The sequence below is a fragment of the Helianthus annuus genome, chromosome 7 (genome assembly GCF_002127325.2).
Source record: "Helianthus annuus cultivar XRQ/B chromosome 7, HanXRQr2.0-SUNRISE, whole genome shotgun sequence".
Taxonomy (NCBI): domain Eukaryota; kingdom Viridiplantae; phylum Streptophyta; class Magnoliopsida; order Asterales; family Asteraceae; genus Helianthus; species Helianthus annuus.
The window spans coordinates 10,045,630-10,069,922 of NC_035439.2; the positions used below are offsets into that span (position 1 = coordinate 10,045,630).

At 41.6% G+C, this 24,293-nt stretch overlaps 1 protein-coding gene across 1 annotated transcript; it reads right to left on the reverse strand.

The window, feature by feature from the left end:
* Positions 1–16,018: 16,018 nt before the first annotated feature.
* Positions 16,019–16,756, reverse strand: LOC110924979. The gene has a single exon (XM_022168952.1). It carries the CDS (start codon positions 16,754–16,756, stop codon positions 16,019–16,021), a length of 738 nt encoding a protein of 245 aa, XP_022024644.1.
* Positions 16,757–24,293: the final 7,537 nt, after the last annotated feature.

Consider the following 24,293-nt stretch of genomic DNA (forward strand, 5'->3'; position numbering starts at 1 on the left):
AACACATTTAATCGGACTTTTCTATTGCCAAATGTCATGTCGACAGTGCCGGTGCGACAGTCGATCTGAGCATATGCAGTGGCTAAGAAAGGTCGGCCCAAGATAACGTTTGGTTGATTGAGTTGATCAGCGGAGACATAGTCACGCACTAAGAAGTCAACGGGAAAATAGAATTCTTCCACCTTAACTATCACGTCGCGAACTATCCCCCGAGGAAACTTAGGGTCAAATCTGCCAACACAACAGTTGTGTCAGCATGACGCAGTGGACCAAAATCGTATTGGTCGTACAAGCTTCTCGGAAGGATACTCGCGCTAGCTCCAAGGTCCAACATGCCCTACTCATTTTAAAGTCACCAACTTATATTGAAATTAAAGGCGTCTTAGGATCTCGTAGCTTAGGTGGAAGGACTCCATTTAAAACGACACTAACTCTATCAGTTAGATCAACTTTTTTAGGGACTTTGTGCTGCCGTTTTTCAGTGCACAAATCCTTAAGGTACTTAGCATAAGTTGGGACCTGTTTAATTGCGTTAATTAAGGGTAAATTGATTTTCACTTGTTTAAATACCTCCCTGATTTCCTCCGGTTGAGGTCCCCTTTTATTGATTATCTTTGTATTACCCGGATCCTCCAAGGCTTCGGGAAAGGGAGGTAAAATCGGTTCCCCTTCCGTAGCCTTGTAATGTGTGTAAAATGCAACATATAAATTAGATCAAATGAGGCATAAAACTAACCCTTTTTAGTACTAATGTTGGAAAAAGTGTGCTTTTGTGTTCCTTTTGTATTTTCAGGACCAAATGAGCTTAAACGAACAAAAGGAACAAATACGCAGCAAAAACTAACATAAATACAAAGAAAAGGAATAAACGTGGCATGCCCGACCCCTCGACAGCATCTCCCCAAGCAAAAAAAGAAACAGAAGGCTGACCACGGCCCGTGCCCAGCGAGCACGGGGGCGTGGTCAGGTGTCTTCAGAAATGGATAGAGTTGTGGAAGCTTCTATTCCCAACACGGGGGTGTGCCCAGCTCAGCACGGGGTGTGGTCAATGCTAAGATTCGCAGAATCTTGCAATCTTGATAGTACAGATACGCTTCTAAACACGGGGCCGTGCCCAGCGAACACGGGGCCGTGTGGAGCCTAATTCAGCTCAGCATTGGTATTGGATGGCGGGGGTGCGAATGGCTTGATCCCCTCATAAGTAAACTACTATTAGTACATTAACCCGGCTACTTGGGATTGTATCCCTGCTGACTCAAACCACTTAGCCGAGGGTAATGTCGCCTTCAAAAGAGGGGCCTACCACTTTACGCATTAATAAATTAATTAATTATCTTTCAATATTCTGACCTTTGGGACTGTATCCCTGCTGACTCAAACCAAGAGGGGCCTACTACTATAACTAAGATAATCTCTTAAAAAGTGCAAAAGTGCAGAAATCATCAAAGGTTACCAAAGGCGAGTCGGATCCAAGTAATTCATCTTGTCTATCTGTTTTTATTTTTATTTTTATTTTTATTTTTAGTATTTTAGTTTTATTTTTCATGTTTAAAACCTTTTCTAAAAATTTTGATTTGATTAGACGTTGAGGATAAACCGGTATTAAAAGCTCTTGTGTCCTTGGACGACCTCGGTATCTTACCAACGCTATACTACGCTCACGATGGGTGCACTTGCCCATGTGTGTGTTTAGTGTTAGTAGAATATCGTGTTTTATAAATTTAAAACTTGAGCAATGGTTTAAAAAGGGCTTAAAATATCAATAAAAATATATCACACCCAACACACACCACCTTGATTGGTTCAGAAGTTGTAGCACGGGTATTTTTACCATTACTTTTAACAATGTTAGGTTCCGAATCGTCATCACTCTCACCATCTTCACCTAAATCTTCCACCACACCATCAACAAGCTGTGGTGGAGTGTCGACCTTTTTATAACTTTTACCACTACGTAAAGTACTTACCTGGCCGACTGAGCTGCCTTTCTTTTGATGAGCGGGGTTTGTTGTTGTATCACTCGGTAACTTCCCGCTACTTTGCTTCAGCTCCTTCATCTCGGTTGCAAGTTGGCCCATGTGTGTAGTTAATGCTTGAATGGCCTTGTCTCGCACCTCATCCTTTTGAGTACGGTTTTGCAAATCAAGTTGAATTGCCTTCAACATCTCCACCACATCATTATTCCCAGAGGTGTTAGAAGGCCCAGTTGGTCCTCTTGGATTGCTTTGGTAGCCACTTTGGAAATTACCTTGGAATCGGTTCTGATTAAAGTTCCTTTGACCACCAGATTGATTATTACCTTGAAATCCCGGATTTAGCTGATTATTTGCATTCCCATAGCTCAAATTCGGATGCTTTCTAAGACCTGGGTGATATGTATTGGACTGCATGTTGAAATTTCTTCCACCCCCCACCTTGCACAAAATTCACATCCTCACCTTCACCATGAATGACCGGGCATTGATCCGTGATATGCCCTATATCTCCACAATGTCCACACATCGGGAACTGTCCACTTGCATCAGGCGGGTTCTCTACCACTCTACCACTCTCACCACCAGTTGAAATCACGGACCGGGATGTCAAGGTCCTCAAGAACACCAGAATACCTCTTGTACGAGTTCGTTGGAACTCCCGTCGTGGCCCAGAGTACACCTGGGAACGAGAAGATCAAATGGAATTCAAGTATCCCCAGTTATTCGAAAACCGTGCAACCACTACTGAGGTTGAAGCTACTACTGCAGAATTTCGGGACGAAATTCCAAATCAACAGGGGGATGATGTGACGCCCCAGGAAAACCAGTAAACGATACAACTTACCTGGCTTCCTCAGTAACCGCATGGTAAATTTCGGGATGAAATTTCTTTCAAGTTGGGGATAATGTGACAACTCGAGTTTCCAAGATTCCACTTTCGCACTTATTGCACGTTCACTGTTTGTTTAGTTGTTTACTTGCACAATTGGTTTGCTTTGTAACTGTATATGTTTTGGTTCGATAAAGTATATTGTAATTGTGCATGGTTATGTGTTACTTATGAAAGATTTGACAAATGCATGAACTTGGTGGTGAAACTGTAAAGTAAATTACATTGTGATAGGTGTGCCTTATGTAAAAGATGATACTTAGGGGTGAGTAGAGTAGTTAGTGAAATTTCAATCACTCTTAACCCTAACCTCCTTCACTAATCACAACACAAAATCAATATACGTACTTTCACATTCTTCAATCCTCTCTACAATCATCTTCTTCATCATTGGCAAGCTCTCAATCATCACTCTTGATTCCTCTCTTTATCTAGAATCAATCCAAGGTAATTGTTTAATGATTGTTTGTCGTTAATCGTTGATTTATTGATTCATACTAAAACCCTAGTTCTTCGTATGATTGTTCTGTGTAATGATAAATTCTGATTATTGTGAAATGTTTATGACTAGAAGTGTAATCAAGTGATTGACAATGAGATGCTTGTAAGATAGAATGTTCGATTTGCTGATTAGATTACTGCAATGCAAATGTATGATATTAGGGTTCTTGATCGTAATTGTTACATTGCCTGGGAATGATTATAGAAACGTACTGTTCCAATAAAGATTGAACGTTCTCATAATGATGTTAGTTAGGTCCGACCTTTTGAAACTTAATCCGACTTTTAAGTGCTTATACATGATCCGAACTTTATATATGTTTTAAAAGGTCCGAATTTTCATTAACATGGTGCTTGTTCGAGCTTTATTATAAGAATGTTGTCCGACCTTTTATTTGTGAATCATGGGTAGGAATTTTCAGCCTAGTCCGACTTTATATATATGCTTGAAAGGGGTCCGAACATTATGAAGCCATGTTGTCCGAATTTTATAGGTGTAAAGTGTTGTCTGACTTTTTGATACACATGCACATGGTCTGAATTTTGAACAACATGGGGTCCGAACTTTAAAGGGTTATCATAGTCCAACTTTTTTTAATGATATAGGGGATCCGACTTTTTAATGATATAGGGGGGGGGGTCCGACTTCTTTTATATATGAATATAAGGGAGTCCGAATTTTGTATATGAATATAAGGGTGTTCGAATTTTGTATGGAACTTTTGATTAAAAATGAAGGGTCCGAACTTCTGATTGAATTATGAGTGGTCCGAGTTTCACTAGGGGTGTTTGTCTGAGTTTTATGCTTGATGCCCTTGTCCGAATTTCATGATGCTTGTGTAGTCTGAGCTTTGTTAATGTTTATACAGTCCGAATTTGGTTAAGTTATAAACCCTGATAAACCTTAAAGTGTGTTATTGAGTAACTATGTTAGAATTGACTGTCATATGATGCATGATTTGATGAACGTGAAATAACTGTTATGTGATACATGATGATGATTTGCTTTAACACACTTCATGACATATACTGCATACGAATCCACGCGAGCCTAACTGATTTTGTATACATGCATAACTATAGGACTTGACTGATTTCTTTTGAGCACATAGTTTAGCATACCGAGCAAACCAAGGTGAGTTCACACTCTTACCAAGGCATGGGATTCCCGGGTTTTGGGAATGGGATTGAAGGAATAGATTTGTAGTTACACTGTTACTAGAATATCTACCATCATCCTCGGATGTGCAGGATACATACGTAAAACCTACGTATACTTGTACACATCACTGTCCTCAGGTTGCGAAGGACACTTACGTAAAACGTAAACTTATACTCACTACTGCCTCGGTTGTGTCAGGCACTTACGTAAAACCTACGTAAACCCCCGCGTACACCTGTCCTCGGTTGTGAAGGACACTTACGTAAAACCTACTACGTACTACTGTTCTCGGGTTAAGGAGAACACTTATGGTTACAAATAGTCTAGTGTATATACAACTATGGGAAACCCCCACCAATAGAACATACTATCGGCCCAGTAGAGCCATAAGTTACAAACGAACTTACTCTTACAAACTTACTTTCTGTGAACTCGCTCAACTAGTTGTTGACCCTCTGTTACATGCCTTGCAGGTCGATAGATACATGGAGCTTGCATGGGGAGGCGCGGTCGTTGTGGAACAAGGATCGTGAATGCTCTGATTAAACATTATAACAATACATACTTTATTTATGATTGGGCTTTTACTCATACGCTTCCGCTAAACTTTGTTATTACACTTATGTTTTGGAACACCTTTCATATGGATTGGTTTGGTTAAATGTTAATTACTTTTACTATTTACGTTGTTCTATATGATTGGTAGCTTGATCCTGGTCAGTCACGCTCCCAAGCGGTGATACTCTGTGTGTGGATTTTGGGGGTGTGACAGATTGGTATCAGAGCCATTGGTTATAGAGAACTTGGTGTTAATATGGGGAAAACGTTTTTATTAAAACCAGACTATAACCAGTACAGTGCTCAACGATCCACAACGACGCCTCGCTCCACGTGCAAGACTCAACATCCTAGGTAATAAGGTTTATGATTATTGCCTACATGCTAGAATTACATAGAACTTTGCCCGTGGTATGCTTAGATTACATTGCTCACTATTTGTTATTGCTTGAGAACACTTGTGTGCTTACACTCTTCTGTCATCGCACCATTCGCGAACCTTTCTCACTTATGTTGCCTTTGATGTGAAGATCAATGGCCGGACGTATTAACTTGACTCAGGCCCAGTTGACGGCTCTTATCAACGAACAAGTTGCTGCGGCACTTCCAGCTGCAAACGCAGGAGGTATACCCTGCAGTCGTAACTCATACTAGGATCTTTAGATCCTACATTTCTAAACCAACTCCTGTGTTTAACCTTGTCCTATTCTTATATTAGGTCAACCCGCTCAGCAACCTGTTTGCACTTTCAAGAATTTCATGGACTGTCGTCCAAGCACGTTCAGTGGCACGGAGGGAGCAGTGGGACTCCTCCATTGGTTCGAAAAGCTCGAGTCGGTGTTTGAGATGTGTGAATGCCCTGAGGCTCGCAGGGTGAAATACGCCACTGGTACTTTAGAAGGGATTGCGCTAACTTGGTGGAATGCGCAAGTCCAACTTTTGGGATTGGCAGCTGCTAACGCCACTCCCTGGAATTATTTCAAGGAGCTGATTAAACGGGAATACTGCTCACGAGATGACATCCACAAGTTAGAGGTGGAGTTCTTCAATTTGAAAATGACAGGGTCGGAGATCGAGGCATATACCAAACGGTCAAACGAGCTGGCCGTCCTGTGTCCAACTATGGTGGACCCACCTGTCAGGTGTATCGAATTGTATCTTAAAGGGCTAGCACCAGAAATTCAAAGCCACGTAACATCGGCCAACCGTGCTAACATTCAGGATATTCAGCGCCTTGCTCATCGCCTCACGGATCAGGCAGTGGAACAAGACAGGCTGCCTAAGCGCATCAGCGCTACTGCTACCATTACCACTTCTGCTACTCCTGCTACCCCCAGTGACAACAAGAGACAATGGGAGGGGGACTCCAGCAAGGTTCAGCTTCAGCTCAGTCTCAGGTGCAGCAGCGAAAGACTGACAACTATCAGAGCCCTAGTCAGCAATCTTCGGGCAGTCACCGGCAGGGTGGATATCGAGGGAACCTCCCAAAGTGTAACAACTGTAACAGACACCACAGTGGCCAGTGCAACAAGGGTCGCTGTCAGAGGTGCCTCAAGATGGGCCATGAGGCCAAGGATTGTAGGAGCCCGCGACCTGCGAATCAGAACAGCAGCAGCACCAACCACCGCAGAATCAGCAACAGGGCAACAAGGGATGTTTTCATTGTGGCGCTGAAGGTCACTTCAAAAGACACTGCCCTCAGTTGAACCAAAACCAGAATCGCAACAACAACAACAACAACAACCAGGGCAATGGGAACAACAATAATGGGGGAAACAACAATGATGGGAACAACGGCGCTAGGGGTCGTGCATTTGTGCTGGGGCAGGGTGATGCCAGGAATGATCCCAACGTAGTTATGGGTAAGTTTCTTCTCGACGACTTCTATATTAATGTATTGTTTGATTCGGGTGCGGATACCAGTTATGTGTCTTTTAAAGTTAGCCAAATGTTAAAACGTGCACCAACTCCCCTAAACACCAAACATGTCGTAGAGTTAGCTAACGGTAAAAGTTTAGAGGCCACACACATAGTTCAGGGTTGTAATCTTATCCTCGCTGGTCAGACTTTCTCCATCGACCTCATTCCTATAGTTCTGGGTAGTTTTGACATCGTCATTGGTATGGATTGATTATCCAAGTAGCAAGCAGAGATCCTATGTAAGGAGAAGATCATTCGTATTCCTCGTTCTGGTAAGGAACCTCTCGAAGTTCTAGGCGACAAGAGTGGTGCTGTGGTTGGCATCATCTCCTTCCTGAAGGCTCAGAAATGTTTACGAAAGGGTCACACTGCCATTTTGGCACTAGTCACTGATGCATCAACGAAAGAGAAGAGAATAGATGATATTCCAGTTGTACGCGAATTTCCTCAAGTGTTTCCTGAAGATTTACCCAGTCTACCGCCTCATCGCCAGGTCGAATTCCAGATTGAACTAGCTCCTGGAGCAGCATCAATAGCCCGCGCACCGTATCGATTAGCTCCAACCGAACTGGAAGAACTATCAAAGCAACTACAAGAGCACTTGGATAAGGGCTTTATTCGTCCTAGCTCTTCGCCTTGGGGAGCTCCAGTATTATTTGTGAAAAAGAAGGACGGTACCTTCAGGATGTGCATAGATTACCGTGAACTAAACAAGGTCACCGTGAAGAACCGCTATCCTCTTCCACGTATTGACGACTTATTCGACCAGTTGCAAGGGTCGAGCTTCTACTCCAAGATTGATCTAAGGTCAGGGTACCATCAGCTGAGAGTCCGGGATGAGGACGTCTCCAAGACATCGTTCAGAACTCGCTACGGCCACTACGAGTTTCTAGTCATGCCATTCGGGCTAACGAACGCGCCTGCAGTTTTCATGGATCTTATGAACAGGGTGTGCAAACCCTATCTAGACAACTTTGTGATTGTCTTCATGGACGACATTCTGATCTACTCCAAGAGTCAGGAGGAGCACGAGCAACATCTACGCCTTATCTTGGAACTTCTTCGAAAGGAACAACTGTACGCCAAGTTTTCAAAATGCGACTTCTGGCTTCGTGAAGTCCACTTTCTAGGCCATGTGGTAAACAAGGATGGGATTCATGTTGATCCATCAAAGGTAGATTCGATCAGGAACTGGCCTGCACCGCGTACACCAACGGACATACGCCAATTACTGGGTTTGGCGGGTTATTACAGACGATTTATTAAAGACTTCTCAAAGATTGCACAGCCGCTTACTCTACTGACACAGAAGGGTGTCACTTATCGATGGGGTAACCCCCAGGAAACCGCTTTTCAGCACTTAAAGGATAGGCTCTGCAGCGCACCTATTCTCTCATTGCCAGAGGGCACGGATGATTTTGTGGTCTATTGCGACGCGTCGATTCAGGGTCTTGGTTGTGTATTGATGCAAAGGGATAAAGTCATTGCCTATGCTTCGCGGCAACTTAAAGTTCATGAACGGAATTACACGCCGCACGACTTAGAGCTGGGAGCTGTTGTTTTTGCGCTTAAGATATGGCGACACTACCTGTACGGTACCAAGTGCACTATCTACACCGATCACAGGAGTCTCGAGCATATCTCAAGCAGAAGGAATTGAACATGCGTCAACGTCGATGGGTTGAACTACTGAATGATTACGAATGTGCCATCAAGTACCATCCAGGCAAAGCCAATGTTGTGGCTGACGCTCTCAGTCGGAAGGATACTTTACCTAGGCCCGTGCGAGCACTGCAGCTTATTATTCAGTCTAGTCTTCCTGCACAGATACGAGATGCTCAGGTAGAAGCATTGAAACCAGAAAACGTAAGGGCTGAAGCCTTACGTGGATCAAGGCAACGATTAGAACAGAAGGAAGACGGCGCCTACTATGTAACAGGACGCATTTGGGTTCCACATTATGGCAATTTACGCGAGCTGGTAATGGATGAAGCTCACAAGTCTCGCTACTCGGTACATCCAGGTTTGGATAAAATGTACCACGATCTTAGAACTACGTACTGGTGGCCTAGCATGAAGGCCCATATAGCAACTTACGTCGGCAAGTGTTTGACCTGTGCGAGAGTCAAGACGGAGTACCAGAAACCCTCAGGCCTACTTCAGCAACCAAGGATACCACAATGGAAATGGGAGGAAATTTCCATGGATTTTGTTACTAGCCTGCCTAGATCCCAGCGTGGGAATGATACTATTTGGGTGATCGTAGATCGACTCACAAAGTTTGCTCACTTCCTAGCTATTAAGGAAACGGATAAGTTCTCTACTTTAACAGACATCTACTTGAAAGAAGTTGTTTCGAGGCACGAAGTGCCAAGCTCTATTATTTCGGATCGGGATGCACGATTCACTTCAGAACTGTGGCAAGCAATGCACAAATCTTTTGGCTCTCGGTTAGACATGAGCACAGCTTATCACCCTCAGACGGATGTGCAGTCTGAGCGCACGATTCAAACTCTAGAAGACATGCTTCGGGCATGTGTTATCGATTTTGGCAACAGCTGGGAAAAACATCTTCCTTTAGTGGAGTTTTCGTACAATAACAGTTACCACACCAGCATTCAAGCCGCTCCATTCGAGGCATTGTACGGACGTAAATGCCGGTCACCTCTCTGTTGGGCAGAGGTGGGGGATAGTCAAATCACAGGTCCAGAACTTGTAGTTGATGCTACTGAACGGATTGCACAGATACGACAACGCATGGCGGCAGCTCGCGACCGTCAGAAAAGTTACGCTGATAAGCGCAGGAAGCCACTCGAGTTCCAAGATGGGGATCGAGTGCTACTCAAAGTCTCACCCTGGAAGGGTGTGGTTCGTTTTGGTAAACGAGGCAAGCTCAATCCGCGGTATGTTGGACCGTTCGAAATCACTGAAAGAATAGGCAAAGTAGCCTACAGACTAAACCTACCAGCTGAACTTGGTGCAGTTCACAATGTTTTCCACGTGTCGAATCTGAAGAAGTGTCTGTCAGATGAGACCCTCATAGTTCCTTTGAAGGAACTCACTATCGACGAACAGTTGCATTTCGTCGAGGAACCAGTTGAAATCACGGACTGGGATGTCAAGGTCCTCAAGAACACCAGAATACCTCTTGTACGAGTTCGTTGGAACTCCCGTCGTGGCCCAGAGTACACCTGGGAACGAGAAGATCAAATGGAACTCAAGTATCCCCGGTTATTCGAAAACCGTGCAACCACTACTGAGGTTGAAGCTACTACTGCAGAATTTCGGGACGAAATTCCAAATCAACGGGGGGATGATGTGACACCCCAGGAAAACCAGTAAACGATACAACTTACCTAGCTTCCTCAGTAACCGCATGCTAAATTTCGGGATGAAATTTCTTTCAAGTTGGGGATAATGTGACAACTCGAGTTTCCAAGATTCCACTTTCGCATTTATTGCACGTTCACTGTTTGTTTAGTTGTTTACTTGCACAATTGGTTTGCTTTGTAACTGTATATGTTTTGGTTCGATAAAGTGTATTGTAATTGTGCATGGTTATGTGTTACTTATGAAAGATTTGACAAATGCATGAACTTGGTGGTGAAACTGTAAAGTAAATTACATTGTGATAGGTGTGCCTTATGTAAAAGATGATACTTAGGGGTGAGTAGAGTAGTTAGTGAAATTTCAATCACTGTTAACCCTAACCTCCTTCACTAATCACAACACAAAATCAATATACGTACTTTCACATTCTTCAATCCTCTCTACAATCATCTTCTTCATCATTGGCAAGCTCTCAATCATCACTCTTGATTCCTCTCTTTATCTAGAATCAATCCAAGGTAATTGTTTAATGATTGTTTGTTGTTAATCGTTGATTTATTGATTCATGCTAAAACCCTAGTTCTTCGTATGATGGTTCTGTGTAATGATAAATTCTGATTATTGTGAAATGTTTATGACTAGAAGTGTAATCAAGTGATTGACAATGAGATGCTTTTAAGATAGAATGTTTGATTTGCTGATTAGATTACTGCAATGCAAATGTATGATATTAGGGTTCTTGATCGTAACTGTTACATTGCCTGGGAATGATTGTAGAAACGTAACTGTTCTAATGAAGATTGAATGTTCGCATAATGATGTTAGTTAGGTCTGACCTTTTGAAACTTAATCCGACTTTTAAATGCTTATACATGATCCGAACTTTATATATGTTGTAAAAGGTCCGAATTTTCATTAACATGGTGCTTGTCCGAGCTTTGTTATAAGAATGTTGTCCGACCTTTTATTTGTGAATCATGGGTCCGAATTTTCAGCCTAGTCCGACTTTATATATATGCTTGAAAGGAGTCCGAACATTATGAAGCCATGTTGTCCGAATTTTATAGGTGTAAAGTGTTGTCTGACTTTTTGATACACATGCATATGGTCCGAATTTTGAACAACATGGGGTCCGAACTTTAAAGGGTTATCATAGTCCGACTTTTTTTAATGATATAGGGGATCTGACTTTTTAATGATATAGGGGGGGGGGGTCCGACTTCTTTTATATATGAATATAAGGGAGTCCGAATTTTGTATATGAATATAAGGGTGTTCGAATTTTGTATGGAACTTTTGATTAAAAATGAAGGGTCCGAACTTCTGATTGAATTATGAGTGGTCCGAGTTTCACTAGGGGTGTTTGTCTGAGTTTTATGCTTGATGCCCTTGTCCGAATTTCATGATGCTTGTGTAGTCTGAGCTTTGTTAATGTTTATACAGTCCGAATTTGGTTAAGTTATTAACCCTAATAAACCTTAAAGTATGTTGTTGAGTAACTATGTTAGAATCGACTGTCATATGATGCATGATTTGATGAACGTGAAATAACCGTTATGTGATACATGATGATGATTTGCTTAAACACACTTCGTGACATATACTGCATACGAATCCACGCGAGCTTAACTGATTGTGTATACATGCATAACTATAGGACTTGACTGATTTCTTTTGAGCACATAGTTTAGCATATCGAGCAAACCAAGGTGAGTTCACACTCTTACCAAGGCATGGGATTCCCGGGTTTTGGGAATGGGATTGAAGGAATAGATTTGTACTTACACTATTACTAGACTATCTACCATCGTCCTCGGATGCGCAGGATATATACGTAAAACCTACGTATACTTGTACACATCACTGTCCTCAGGTTGTGAAGGACACTTACGTAAAACCTACGTAAACTTATACTCACTACTGCCTCGGTTGTGTCAGGCACTTACGTAAAACCTACGTAAACCCCCGCGTACACCTGTCCTCGGTTGTGAAGGACACTTACGTAAAACCTACGTAAACTTTATACGTACTACTGTTCTCGGGTTAAGGAGAACACTTATGGTTACAAATAGTCTAGTGTATATACAACTATGGGAAACCCCCACCAATAGAACATACTATCGGCCTAGTAGAGCCATACGTTACAAACGAACTTACTCTTACAAACTTACTTTCTGTGAACTCGCTCAACTAGTTGTTGACCCTCTGTTACATGCCTTGCAGGTCGATAGATACATGGAGCTTGCATGGGGAGGCGCGGTCGTTGTGGAACAAGGATCGTGAATGCTCTGATTAAACATTATAACAATACATACTTTATTTATGATTGGGCTTTTACTCATACGCTTCCGCTAAACTTTGTTATTACACTTGTGTTTTGGAACACCTTTCATATGGATTGGTTTGGTTAAATGTTAATTACTTTTACTGTTTATGTTGTTCTATATGATTGGTGGCTTGATCCTGGTCAGTCACGCTCCCAAGCGGTGATATTCCGTGTGTGGATTTTGGGGGTGTGACAAGGCTCCTCATGTGCTTGACCATGATATTTGGGCAAACTGGATATTGATTGCACCCGTACTTCAAATGACCCCCCTCCTTGTAATTGCGGGATCACAACCGATGATGGGTTGTTAGCTATGGCAGGTTTGAAGTGGCTCTCAATACCGCGGACTGGACCTTGATTATTTCTCCGTGGAATACCTTCCGGTAGATTCACCGGTCAGTGTAAGTTTCGCGGAAGCGGTCTTACCTGACCCGGCATCTGAGGTACCAATGGTGCTAATGGAATATTCACCGGCCTTCTCAGAACAAGCTGCTGATTGATCGGGTCAGGTTGATATATTGCTGCTGTGGCATCGGTATCGGTTGGATCTGCGGTTGCACATATTATTGATACCCCAAATACCCTTGATTAAATCTTTTGAATACACCCACTCCGGCTGTTTGCCTCTCGTAACTACCCGTATTAACCACTTGTCTCTCGTTCTGACCCACGTAATTATCATATTCCTCAAATCCATCTTCGAAATCCCCTGAATTATTTCCTTGATCATAAATGGTCGATCTGTAAGGGTGTGGCATTTGCTGACTTTGCTGTGAATTAACCGGTCGGGCAACTTGCGGAATTGATGTTGCATTCGGTGCTTGAGTCCGACTCGGTGATGCAGTATCATCTTGAATGATTCTAACGTAAGGAGACGATGCTGTAAATTGGCAGTCTAGGTTGTAGCTGGGTATTGAAGAGATGTCATTTGGGTGGAAGCTTGTTGAATGTTATCAAAGTTTGGGAAAAAATGTTGAGAATGGTGGAACAGGTGTAGTAGATGTAGGTTGTGTAGACTGTGGTGGTGGTGGTGGTGGTATTGTAGTGTTCGGTGAAGGTTGGTTTGGTGTTGGTGAGAATTGTTGCGGTTGTGAAGTTTCGGGTTGTTTCTCCGGAGTTGCTAAGTTCTCCATTGTTTTGGGTGTTGGTGTTGGTGATTGTAGGACCTTGTTCTCATGATGTAGTACTCGCTTTGAATGCTTCACTATTCACTTGATCTCTGGGTCGAACACTAATGGTGATGACTTCCCGGAATTCCGAGTATGATGCATACACTTTCTAGATCACCTGCACAAACAAAAACAACAAAAACTCTCGTGAATCCAAACAAAACTAAGTAAAAACTATTTTTAACTAAAAACTAGAACTTAACACTAAACACTTTGCGCACGCCTCCCCGGCAACGGCGCCATTTTGATGTCAGTCGTTATGGACATGCAAAAACCAAAATAAACTAGTAGCTTGAGTAAGTCGGATATCGAACCAGAGGAGGATTGTGGAAAGTGTCGTAATGAAAACTATTAATTAATAACTACAGAATTGAAAAATCGGTTTGATTGATTATGAGAATTATCTAAATTAACAAACAAAAATTGAGATTTGAATCAATAGGAGAGAAGATGGTTCCTCCAGATTTCAGGTTTTACTGTTAGCTTCAACTATGTGTTTAATCGTAACACCTACATAGACATAAGTGTTAAACTTGATTAATTAACTGTGATAACCAACGACTAAGTACTCCGGTCAATACATAACGGGAGGTTATCAAATGATTATCAATTACAATTACCAACCCTAATCCCATGTCAAATATATCCCAATTACTAGAACTCTCGGGAACTGAATGCTTAGACATCAAGGTTTAAATAAATGCAATTGTTTACAATCCATAACTCAAATCAAGGTGAAAAGCATCGAATGCTTAGATCACCAAGTCAAAATGATTATAGCAAAAACATAGTATCACCTAACTTACAAAAACCCTCCATCCGGAGGAAACCATAGAAGTTTAACCGCTCATCTCACTCACAAAGTCAACAAAAGCTTGAATTGATGAAGAATTCATGCTCGGTTGAATGATTCGGTGGAAGATCTTGATGGATTGGAGTGAAAGAACCTTGAACTTGGAGCTCTTGGAGTCCTAAAATCGCCCTTGGAAGATGAGATAATGAATGCCAACATAACAAACCCTAATATATCCCCTAAGGCCCGTTCTGCACGTTTTTTACCTTTATGGACCGTAAGCTACGAATGGGAACCGTAGCTTACGGTTTAAAATTTCTGTCCAATAAGCTGCACCCAACTGTAGCCTACGGATTGAGGACCGTAGGCTATGGATGCTAATCCCTGACCAAATTGTTTTGAACATCACTGAACAGTAAGCTACGGTTTAAAATTTATGTTTGCTTTCTTGCCACCATGATCCACCCGTAAGCTACGGTTTCATAACCGTAGCCTACGGTCGTGCATACATCCTTCAATTCCTCTTCAACATTAACTTTCACTTAATAACGAATAAGCCCCTCAACTTTGCTTCTTCCAATTCTTTTCATATGTGAGCACAAAATAACTTCCCATTTATTACCAAATGGCCCTCGAACTTCATTCTTTCATGTAACTTGCGTCCTTAAGCCTTTACATCAACTGAAAACGCCTCTAACTCTTGTCACGAACTGCGAATTCAATCTCTTAACGCTCCACTTTATCTTTAATCATTATAAATGCGCCAAATTACATGCTTTACCTGCACAACACCAATTTCTCGTAGTTATCTCAATCTAGGCAAGTAAACACATAAAATACACATAAAAGAAAATATTTAAACACTCTAAAGCTCGGTTTCACCCTCTCCATCAAGTCTAGGAATGCCCAATTTAAATGGTCAAACGCCTTTTCAAAGTCGATTTTGAGCATCATAAACTTCGACTTTTTTCCCCATGCAATTAACTCATTTATAATGAGCAGACTGTCGATAATATTCCTATTTTTTTACAAACACCGATTGGTTCTCTGAGATGACCGAATGAATAACCAATTTTTGGCGTTTTGTCAACACTTTCGAAATCTCTTTACTGATGCATCCCAAAAGGTTTATTGGCCTGAAGTCCTTAAACCCCAAGGGATCTTGGACTTTTGGAACCAAAGTAATAAAGGGAGTTGTGGGATAAGCTCTGTATCATGAAAATATTGCAGTGCCTCGATAAAATTATGTCCAATATAGTCCTAAAACACCTTGATAAACCGAAAGTTAAATCCATCTGGTCCCGGAGCTCGGTCACTATCACAATCCCATACCGCTTCTTTTATCTCCACCGAAGTAAAAGCCGTAACAAGACCTTTGCCTCATGTTCCATGATTCATTTAATGTTGTAGCATTTCAATTGTGGTCTTATCTTCTTCTCTTCTTTGAAACGGCTAGCAAAGAATTTCAAAGCTTCCTTTTTAGTAATCTTTGGATTATCGCACCATACACCATTAACCTCCATACCATGCAATCCGCTTCTAATCTCCTTTCTTATAATACCATGGAAGTATTTTGAGTTGTCATCCCCAAAAGATGCCCACTTACTTCTAGATTTTTTCCTTAAGTCCCTTGATATATGAGCCTCTAATTCCATTAAACCCGACTTACATTCATAATATACCCACGCCTCTTCTTCATTCAATTCCATTTCCTCGATAATCTCTTCCATGTGGAACAAATTAGATATCAAACTTTGCTTCACTTCGCTTTCTTTAAATATGGTGTCCTTAACCCACAGTTTGACCTTTTCCTTGAAAATTTTTAATTTTTGCACTAGTTGAACCAAAGCAGACTCGCTTGGCACAAAACGATCATTTGCATCTTTAGTCACCTCCTCCAGACCCTTTTTTGTCCATCCATGAATTAAAAAACAAAATTGGATTGGCCCAAAATCCATCGGGTTAGTGGCCAAAATAATTGGCGAGTGATTTGAAAGATATCGGGGAAGCGTCGTACAACACGCATCAGACGAAAGATCTACAAACTTTTTACAAACAAGAAACCGGTCAATCTTACTAAGTTTTGCATTTTGTCTAGAACCTTTGCAAAACGTGTACTTTCTCCCCGTCATTGCAAACTCGTTTAACCCGACAAGATTAATAAAAGAGTTGAAATCCGATAAATTAACCGTATTAAAGCTCGAATTCTTTGGTTCTCATGGCTTCACACCGCATTGAAGTCTCCGAATGTGATCTACACTCCACTTCTCGCCTGTTCAATAGCATTAATCTCTACCCATAAACGCCTCTTTGTCGGGTTGCGTAGAGGATCATAGACATTGAGAATATGGAACTCCTCCGACTGACCCATGATGTTACCCGACTCCAACAGGAACCATCTGTTTTTAAGCACCTTTTTTTCACAAAAAAAAAAAACTCGGATCCCACATGCTAACTATACCGCCTGGCCTACCGATTGCATTCACCGCTTTAACTTGAAAGTTTGGGTTGCCCCAAAAAGCCTGAAGATTAATGCCCTCGTCGTCACAGAACTAGGATTCCTGAAAGCCCATAAAGTCGATCTTGAATTCATTTTGATCTCTCTCACCCATCTAGCCTTTTCCTCGTATCCCATCCCCCTTATATTTAGGATCATATAATTCATTTGGAAATCAATTGGCCCAACTCTCCCATAACCATCTTGCTCACTTCAGGGTCCGAGTCGGTGAATTCCACTCCTACCTTCCGCCCAACAATAACAGTACACTCAACTTCCGATCCTCCTGAGTGAGAACCTTCCACCCTATTCGGAATCGCTTGAAACCCCACACCTAAAAAGTCACATGCACCTCCATCAGATGCATTTGAATATCTCTGAGCCCCAAACCTAAAACATGACTGGTCGCTCATATCAATCTTTGCCTGCGACATCTCATCCCCAGAACCCCTCTTATTTTTCTTTCTTCTACAGACTCTCTCTCTCTCTCTCTTTTCTTTCTTGGGCTATAGTTGGGCTCTAAGGATTAGGGCTCCCATCCGTATCCCCTGGCCCAAGAGATAACCTCCTTGGTCTTTTCCTGGATCTAGACTCTAATTCCTCCAACGAGCCAAATAAATTAATGAGCCAATCTGGGAAATTGGTGTCACACCCCGACTCGCAGCGGAAGACAATCGCGGGGTGCGGCAGACACGTGGCACTCCTCATAATTTAAAAACATAACATTACATAAAACAGGAGCATCGGTTACAACGTCTTCGAACTATCACATTACAAACCATATATTAAAAGCGGTACTACAAGCCATTATAACTTTTATTATGCTACGTCCGCCTACTAGATCCTTCCATACGCACATGTTCACTCCTGTTTCATTTTACCTGAAATGCATGTTACTTTTTAAAAAGTCAGCTAAATGACGCAGGTGAGTTTCACTGATTTGGTTGTTTCGTATCAAAATGTATCAACATGTTAAATTTCACATATCACGTTGCATAGATGGAATTACACGAGTGTCACAAGTGAAACCTATACTGTTTTAATCGTGCTGTGTCACACAGACACTTAATCGCACCACCTGCATCACATGTAGTTTAATGCCCTCAGGTGGTTATGTCTAACAACATAACCTGGTTAGGACGCGTGCAGTTGCCTGGCTGCCGGCCGCACCTGTCCGGCGGGCAACTGGGTTTGTCAGACCAATAGTATTATCCACTGCCCACGGCTTACGTTAATCACTTGTATCGGGGCTAATATCGTGTGTTAGATAATTCACATCATAGCAAGTTGGTGTAATTAACACAGTTTGTAACATGCAAATCACCCCAGAAAACAGTAAAATAGATTAAAAGTGGGGGGGGGGGAGTGAAACTCACAGTGCAAAGAGTAGTCTCGGCTAAAGAGTGTTTAACAACGAAATCAACTTTAATAGCACACATGCAAGTAAGGACTCAAATCAGTATCTAAGTCGGTAATAGTTATAACTTGGATTTGGTCAGGAGTTTTCACCCCGAATTGAGTCTACAGGACACGGGTATGGGGATGGAGGTCAGGGTAGTATTAGTTTTCAGTTTGGCTTTTGGGCATCGGTTCGCGTGCCAGCCAATGTCAGTAGTTTAACGTGTTTGGATAATGGTACGGGAATACCAATAGTTCCAACATGTTGTTATTTAAGAATTATTAACTTCTCATTAATGGAGTTTGGGTGTTTGGGGAGTCCAGGTTGCCCAATTTTGAGTTTCTGTTTCCACCGTCGGGGATTTTCCCGAACTGGTATTGGACACACCCCAAGTGTCCACTCCGCCCTGAAATCTTCCAGGATATTCCCCGTGTTCTAATTATAGTATTTGTCGGGTTGGGTCAGTTCCCAGTTCCGGCAGGTTCGTTACACGATAAACTTCCGAAATTGATTTAAAATAACCCAATTTTAATCCCAAAATTCCCATTTTATCTATAATTTGAATAAAATTCTGAGAATTTTTATATAACTAAGTAAAAATCTGTAGAACATGGGAAAAATTTCTGGGAATTTATTTTGGCATTTTACTTGTCTAAATAAATTATTTATAAAACCATATTTAACCACATAATTAACATTAATTACCCTCATTGATCCAAAAATTCCCAAAAATTTTCTGGACATTCCTTATGTCTCCAGAAACATCTCCAAATATTTTAAAATTTTTCCGATTTTGTTTCGGTGCGTTTCCGGCTACCGAAATTTCGCAAAAACGCAGATTTTAACCCAAATCAAAACTCAACCAATTTACTATGAATTGTCCCAGACCATTCCTCATATGTTCCTTAATGTCTCTGTAAAATTTTGTGATTTATTGAATCCGTTTGCTATTTTTTTCAGAATTCTTTTTTTAAAACAGTCAAAAATTCACCAAAAATCATAAAAATTTCCAAAACTTTTAAAATTTTAAGTGGACCTTCCTGAGCCTACCCTTAATCACTACACCAAATTTCGATTCCAAGCGTTCCTTGTGAGTCTAGAAGTATGTGTGGGCTATATTCAGTACCTACACATCAAGTACAATCCAAATATGCTAGAACTTAGATCAATCAAGCTTTATTTCATTGTTTTTCGGTTAATCGACTAGTTAAGCGATTTCTGTCGAATAGTTGTTGATTAGGGTATCAAAACCCAACGATTTATAACCATGGCTGCCATATAACACCTGGGTATTCATATGGTGTTCATATTCAGCCCCTAAACTTGTTTAAAACTCCAAAATTCATGGATTAAAATAGGTTTTCATGACCTAAACCATGTTTAATCAAGAAACCATGCTTAAAACCTTATGGATTTGAGTTAATACCTTTGATTTGTTGAAGTTTCTTGTGAATTCAGCTGGTTGTTCTTGAGAGAAACCAGATTTTGGAAAGGATTTTTGGGTTAAAATGAAATAAGAAAAAGGAAAAACTGATTTTTTTGATTAAATAAAGGGGGGTGGGGGCGGTTTGGGTGTGGGTCCCACAAGGGACTCCTCATTCTTCATTTTGAGCGCTTAAAGATGATGTTTATCTTCCGTTGAGTGGTTAGGTTCGTTTACGGATCCCGCGCGCGTTCTCGATTTGCGTGACGGACTCCGTTTCGCGCGTACTTAGTGTCAAAAGACTCGGTTTTAAAAATCACGCATAACCGTCTTGAAATCCAAACCCAGTTACGTTTTAATCATAAAAGACTCGTATTAGGGTGGTTTAAGTGTTTTTAAGCTTGGTCGATCGTTCCTTGCACTTTCGATTGCCTTATGTTATTCCTGAAACGAAAGCGTTTCCCTAACCGGGAAGCTGCGTCGTTTTACGTGCCCGATCTCTGATTGGCTTCAAACCTTATGTCACAGTCTAAGGCACAAAACTAAGTTGTTCCTGGAACTCGAAATCTTAAATTATGCGACCGATAACCTAATAATCAAAGTCAAAGGTGTAAAGTGCTGTTAAACGGAACACTCCCTTTTAACACGTGTTTCAAGGCTAAGGACACCAACTTCGCACTGTTGGCCCTTATTAGTGTCATGTTAGTCATAAGGTGTTCTCGGATGTCTCCGAGACATAACAGATATCAGTTAATCAAGCATATAAGTCACACATGTTTTTAGGGTTTTCGCGAAATTAAAGTGTTAAGTGTGCTTTACAGTTTTGGACCGTTTAGGGTGTACATGGTTTCATCGTGGGTGTCACAGTCTCCCCTGGTTTAGAAATTTCGTCCCGGAAATTCAATTCGTCTAGTTAGGGAAGAAATGTGGGTATTTTCTACGGAATTCATCCTTCCGTTCCCAGGTATACTCAGGTCCTTGCTTCGAGTTCCACCGGACTTTCACCAGCGAGATTTTGTTATAACGTAGTTGTTTGGTCTTCCCGTCTACTATTTCTACCAGTTCCTCCATAAAGTGGAGTTTGTCATCAATGTGCACATCTTCTAACGGTATAATAGCTGCTTCATCCATGAGACATTTCTTTAAGTTGGATACGTGGAAGACATCGTGAATTGTGCTCAGTTCATCTGGTAATTTCAGTCGGTACGCTACAGATCCAACCTTAGCAATAATTTCATACGGCCCAATGTATCTCGGAGCCAACTTTCATGTCTTGCCAAACCTAATCACTCCTTTCCACGGTGACACTTTTACCAGTACTTGGTCACCTACTTCAAACGACAACGGTTTCCTGTGAACATCGGCGTAACTTTTCTGCCGATCTCGGGTCGCTTTTAGTCTACTTTGGATCTTATGCACCTTGTCTGTCGTCTCTTGAATTAGTTCAGACCCCATGAGTTGAGTATCGCCCACTTCAGCCCTACAAAGTGGCGATCTGCACTTCCGGTCATATAGTGCTTCGTACGGTGCAGCTTGTATGCTACTATGATAGCTGTTATTGTATGAGAATTCAATGAGGGGAAGGTGCTTATCCCAACTTCCTCCAAAGTCTAGGGTGCAAGCACGAAGCAGATCCTCTAATGTCTGGATAGTTCGTTCTGATTGGCCGTCGGTTTGGGGATGGTAAGCCATACTCAGGTCTATTCTAGACCCCAAAGCTTCTTGTAACTGTTGCCAATAGTGTGAAGTGAAATGACTATCACAGTCTGAAATGATTGCAACTGGTACCCCGTGTCTAGCCACAATTTCATTCGTGTAGATCTCGGCTAATTTCTCGGTGTTCTAGGTAGTACGATCAGAATAAAGTGTGCCGATTTGGTTAGTCTATCTACTACTACCCAAATCGCATCATGACCTCATGGTGTTTTTGGAAGGTGGGTCACGAAATCCATCATGATTTGCTCCCATTTCCATTGAGGTATTTCGGGTTGCTGTAACATTCCCGAGGGTTTCTGGTATTCTGCCTTAACCCGGGCACAAGTCAAGCATTTGCTCACGTACTCTGCTACGTCCTTTTTCATACATGGCCACCAATAAAATTCCTTAAGGTTGTGGTACATCTTGTCTGTATCGGGTGAATAGAGTACTTAGATTTATGAGCCTCATCCATAACCAGTTGACGTAGGTCATGGAGAGTAGGAATCCATACCCTATCTTTGAAATACAACACTTCATCCGGTTTCCTCACAAAATTCCCTTCATTTCCGTGTAAGTTTTCGTTACTTAGTTGGCCTTCCTCCAAAGCTTCCATTTGAGCATTACGACTCTGCTCTTTAAGACTGATTTGAGCAATCATCCCAAGAGCTCGCACTCTGAGTGGCTTTACTCGGTCTTTTCTACTCAAGGCATCGGCTACTACGTTAGCCTTACCTGGATGGTATTTTATTTCACAGTCATAATCGTTCAATAGCTCCACCCATCTGCGTTGTCTCATATTTAGCTCCTTTTGATCGAATATATGTTGAAGGCTCTTGTGATCTGTATAAATTGTACATTTTGTGCCGTACAAGTAATGCCTCCAGATCTTAAGTGCAAAAATCACTACGCCCAGCTCTAAATCATACGTCGTGTGATTCTTTTCATGTACTTTTAGCTGTCTAGACGCGTAAACAATGACCTTGTTTCTTTGGATTAGGACACATCCGAGCCCTTGCCGAGATGCCTCACAATATACGACGAAATCATCGTTGCCTTCGGGTAATGACAGGATTGGAGCTTCATATAACTTTTGTTTTAACAGCTGAAAAGCTGTTTGTTGTTCTTCGCCCAATTCATACTTTCGATATTTCTGTGTCAAAGCAGTTAAGGATTGAGCAATGCAGGAAAAGTTTTCAATAAAGCGACGGTAATATCCAGCCAATCCCAAAAATTGACGTATCTCTTTCGGAGATTTAGGCGTTTGCCAATTCTTAATAGCTTCGATCTTAATAGGGTCAACATGAATCCCTTGTTGATCTACCGCATGTCCTAAAAATTGCGCCGCTTGTAACCAGAAGTCACACTTTGAAAGCTTGGCGTACAACTTCTCTTTCCTCAAGATCTCTAGTATGGCTCGTAGATGGTGCTCGTGTTCCTTTTTACTCTTGGAATAGATCAAAATATCGTCAATAAAGACTATGACGAATTTATCTAGATATGGTTTACAAACTCGGTTCATGAGGTCCATAAATACCGCAGGTGTTTTGGTTAACCCAAAGGGCATATCCAGGAACTCATAGTGACCGTACCGAGTTCGAAAGGCTGTTTTAGGGATATCTTCCTCTTGAACTTTCACTTGATGATAACCGGATCTAAGATCGATTTTGGAAAAGTAACAGGCTCCTTGCAACTGATCAAATAAATCATCGATTCGCGGAAGGGGATATCGATTCTTTATGGTAACCTTGTTCAGCTCCCGGTAGTCAATACACATCCGAAAGCTTCCATCCTTTTTCTTCACAAATAACACTGGTGCTCCCCAAGGTGAATAACTGGGACGGATAAAACCTCGGTCTAACAGTTCTTGTAACTGAGATGATAGTTCTTGTATCTCTGAAGGTGCTAAACGGTAAGGTGCTTTTGCAATTGGAGCTGCTCCTTGTATTAAGTCGATACGGAACTCTACTTGCCGATTGGGTGGCAATCCGGGCAATTCATCGGGAAACACATCTGGGTAATCACACACTACTGGGATATCCTTAATACGTTGTTCTTCTGGTTCGTTCGTCATTACATTTGCTAAGAACACATCACATCCTTGACGTATACATTTCAACACTTTAAGGTGGGATATCAGGTTTAATATGGTACCAGACTTCTCTCCCTGTACCATAATAACTTCATCGTTAGGAAAAGGGATCCTAACAATCTTTTGCTCACATATAATCTCCGCCTTGTACTTGGACAACCAGTCCATTCCCACTACTATATCAAAACTTCCAAGCTCTACCGGTAGTAGGTCAATAAGGAATTGGTGGTCGGTAAGAATTAAAGGACAATCACGAATGATTTGGTGAATAGTTATAGGTTTACCGTTAGCAAGTTCTATGGTATAGGGACTTGTTAATTCAATAGCTGGCATATTTAATAGGGGTAAGAAATAATGGAAACATAGCTCCTATCTGCACCCGTATCAAACAATACTGAAGCATACTGATCGGAAATGAGAAAGGTACCTGTCACCACATTGGGATCTTGGCGTGCATTACCTGATCCGATAACAAAAGCGCGCCCTCGGGCTTGGTTTGAAGTAGAAGCTTGCCCCTGGTTCATTTTTCCCGTCTGACCTTGGTTGAGCTTAGGACAATTTAT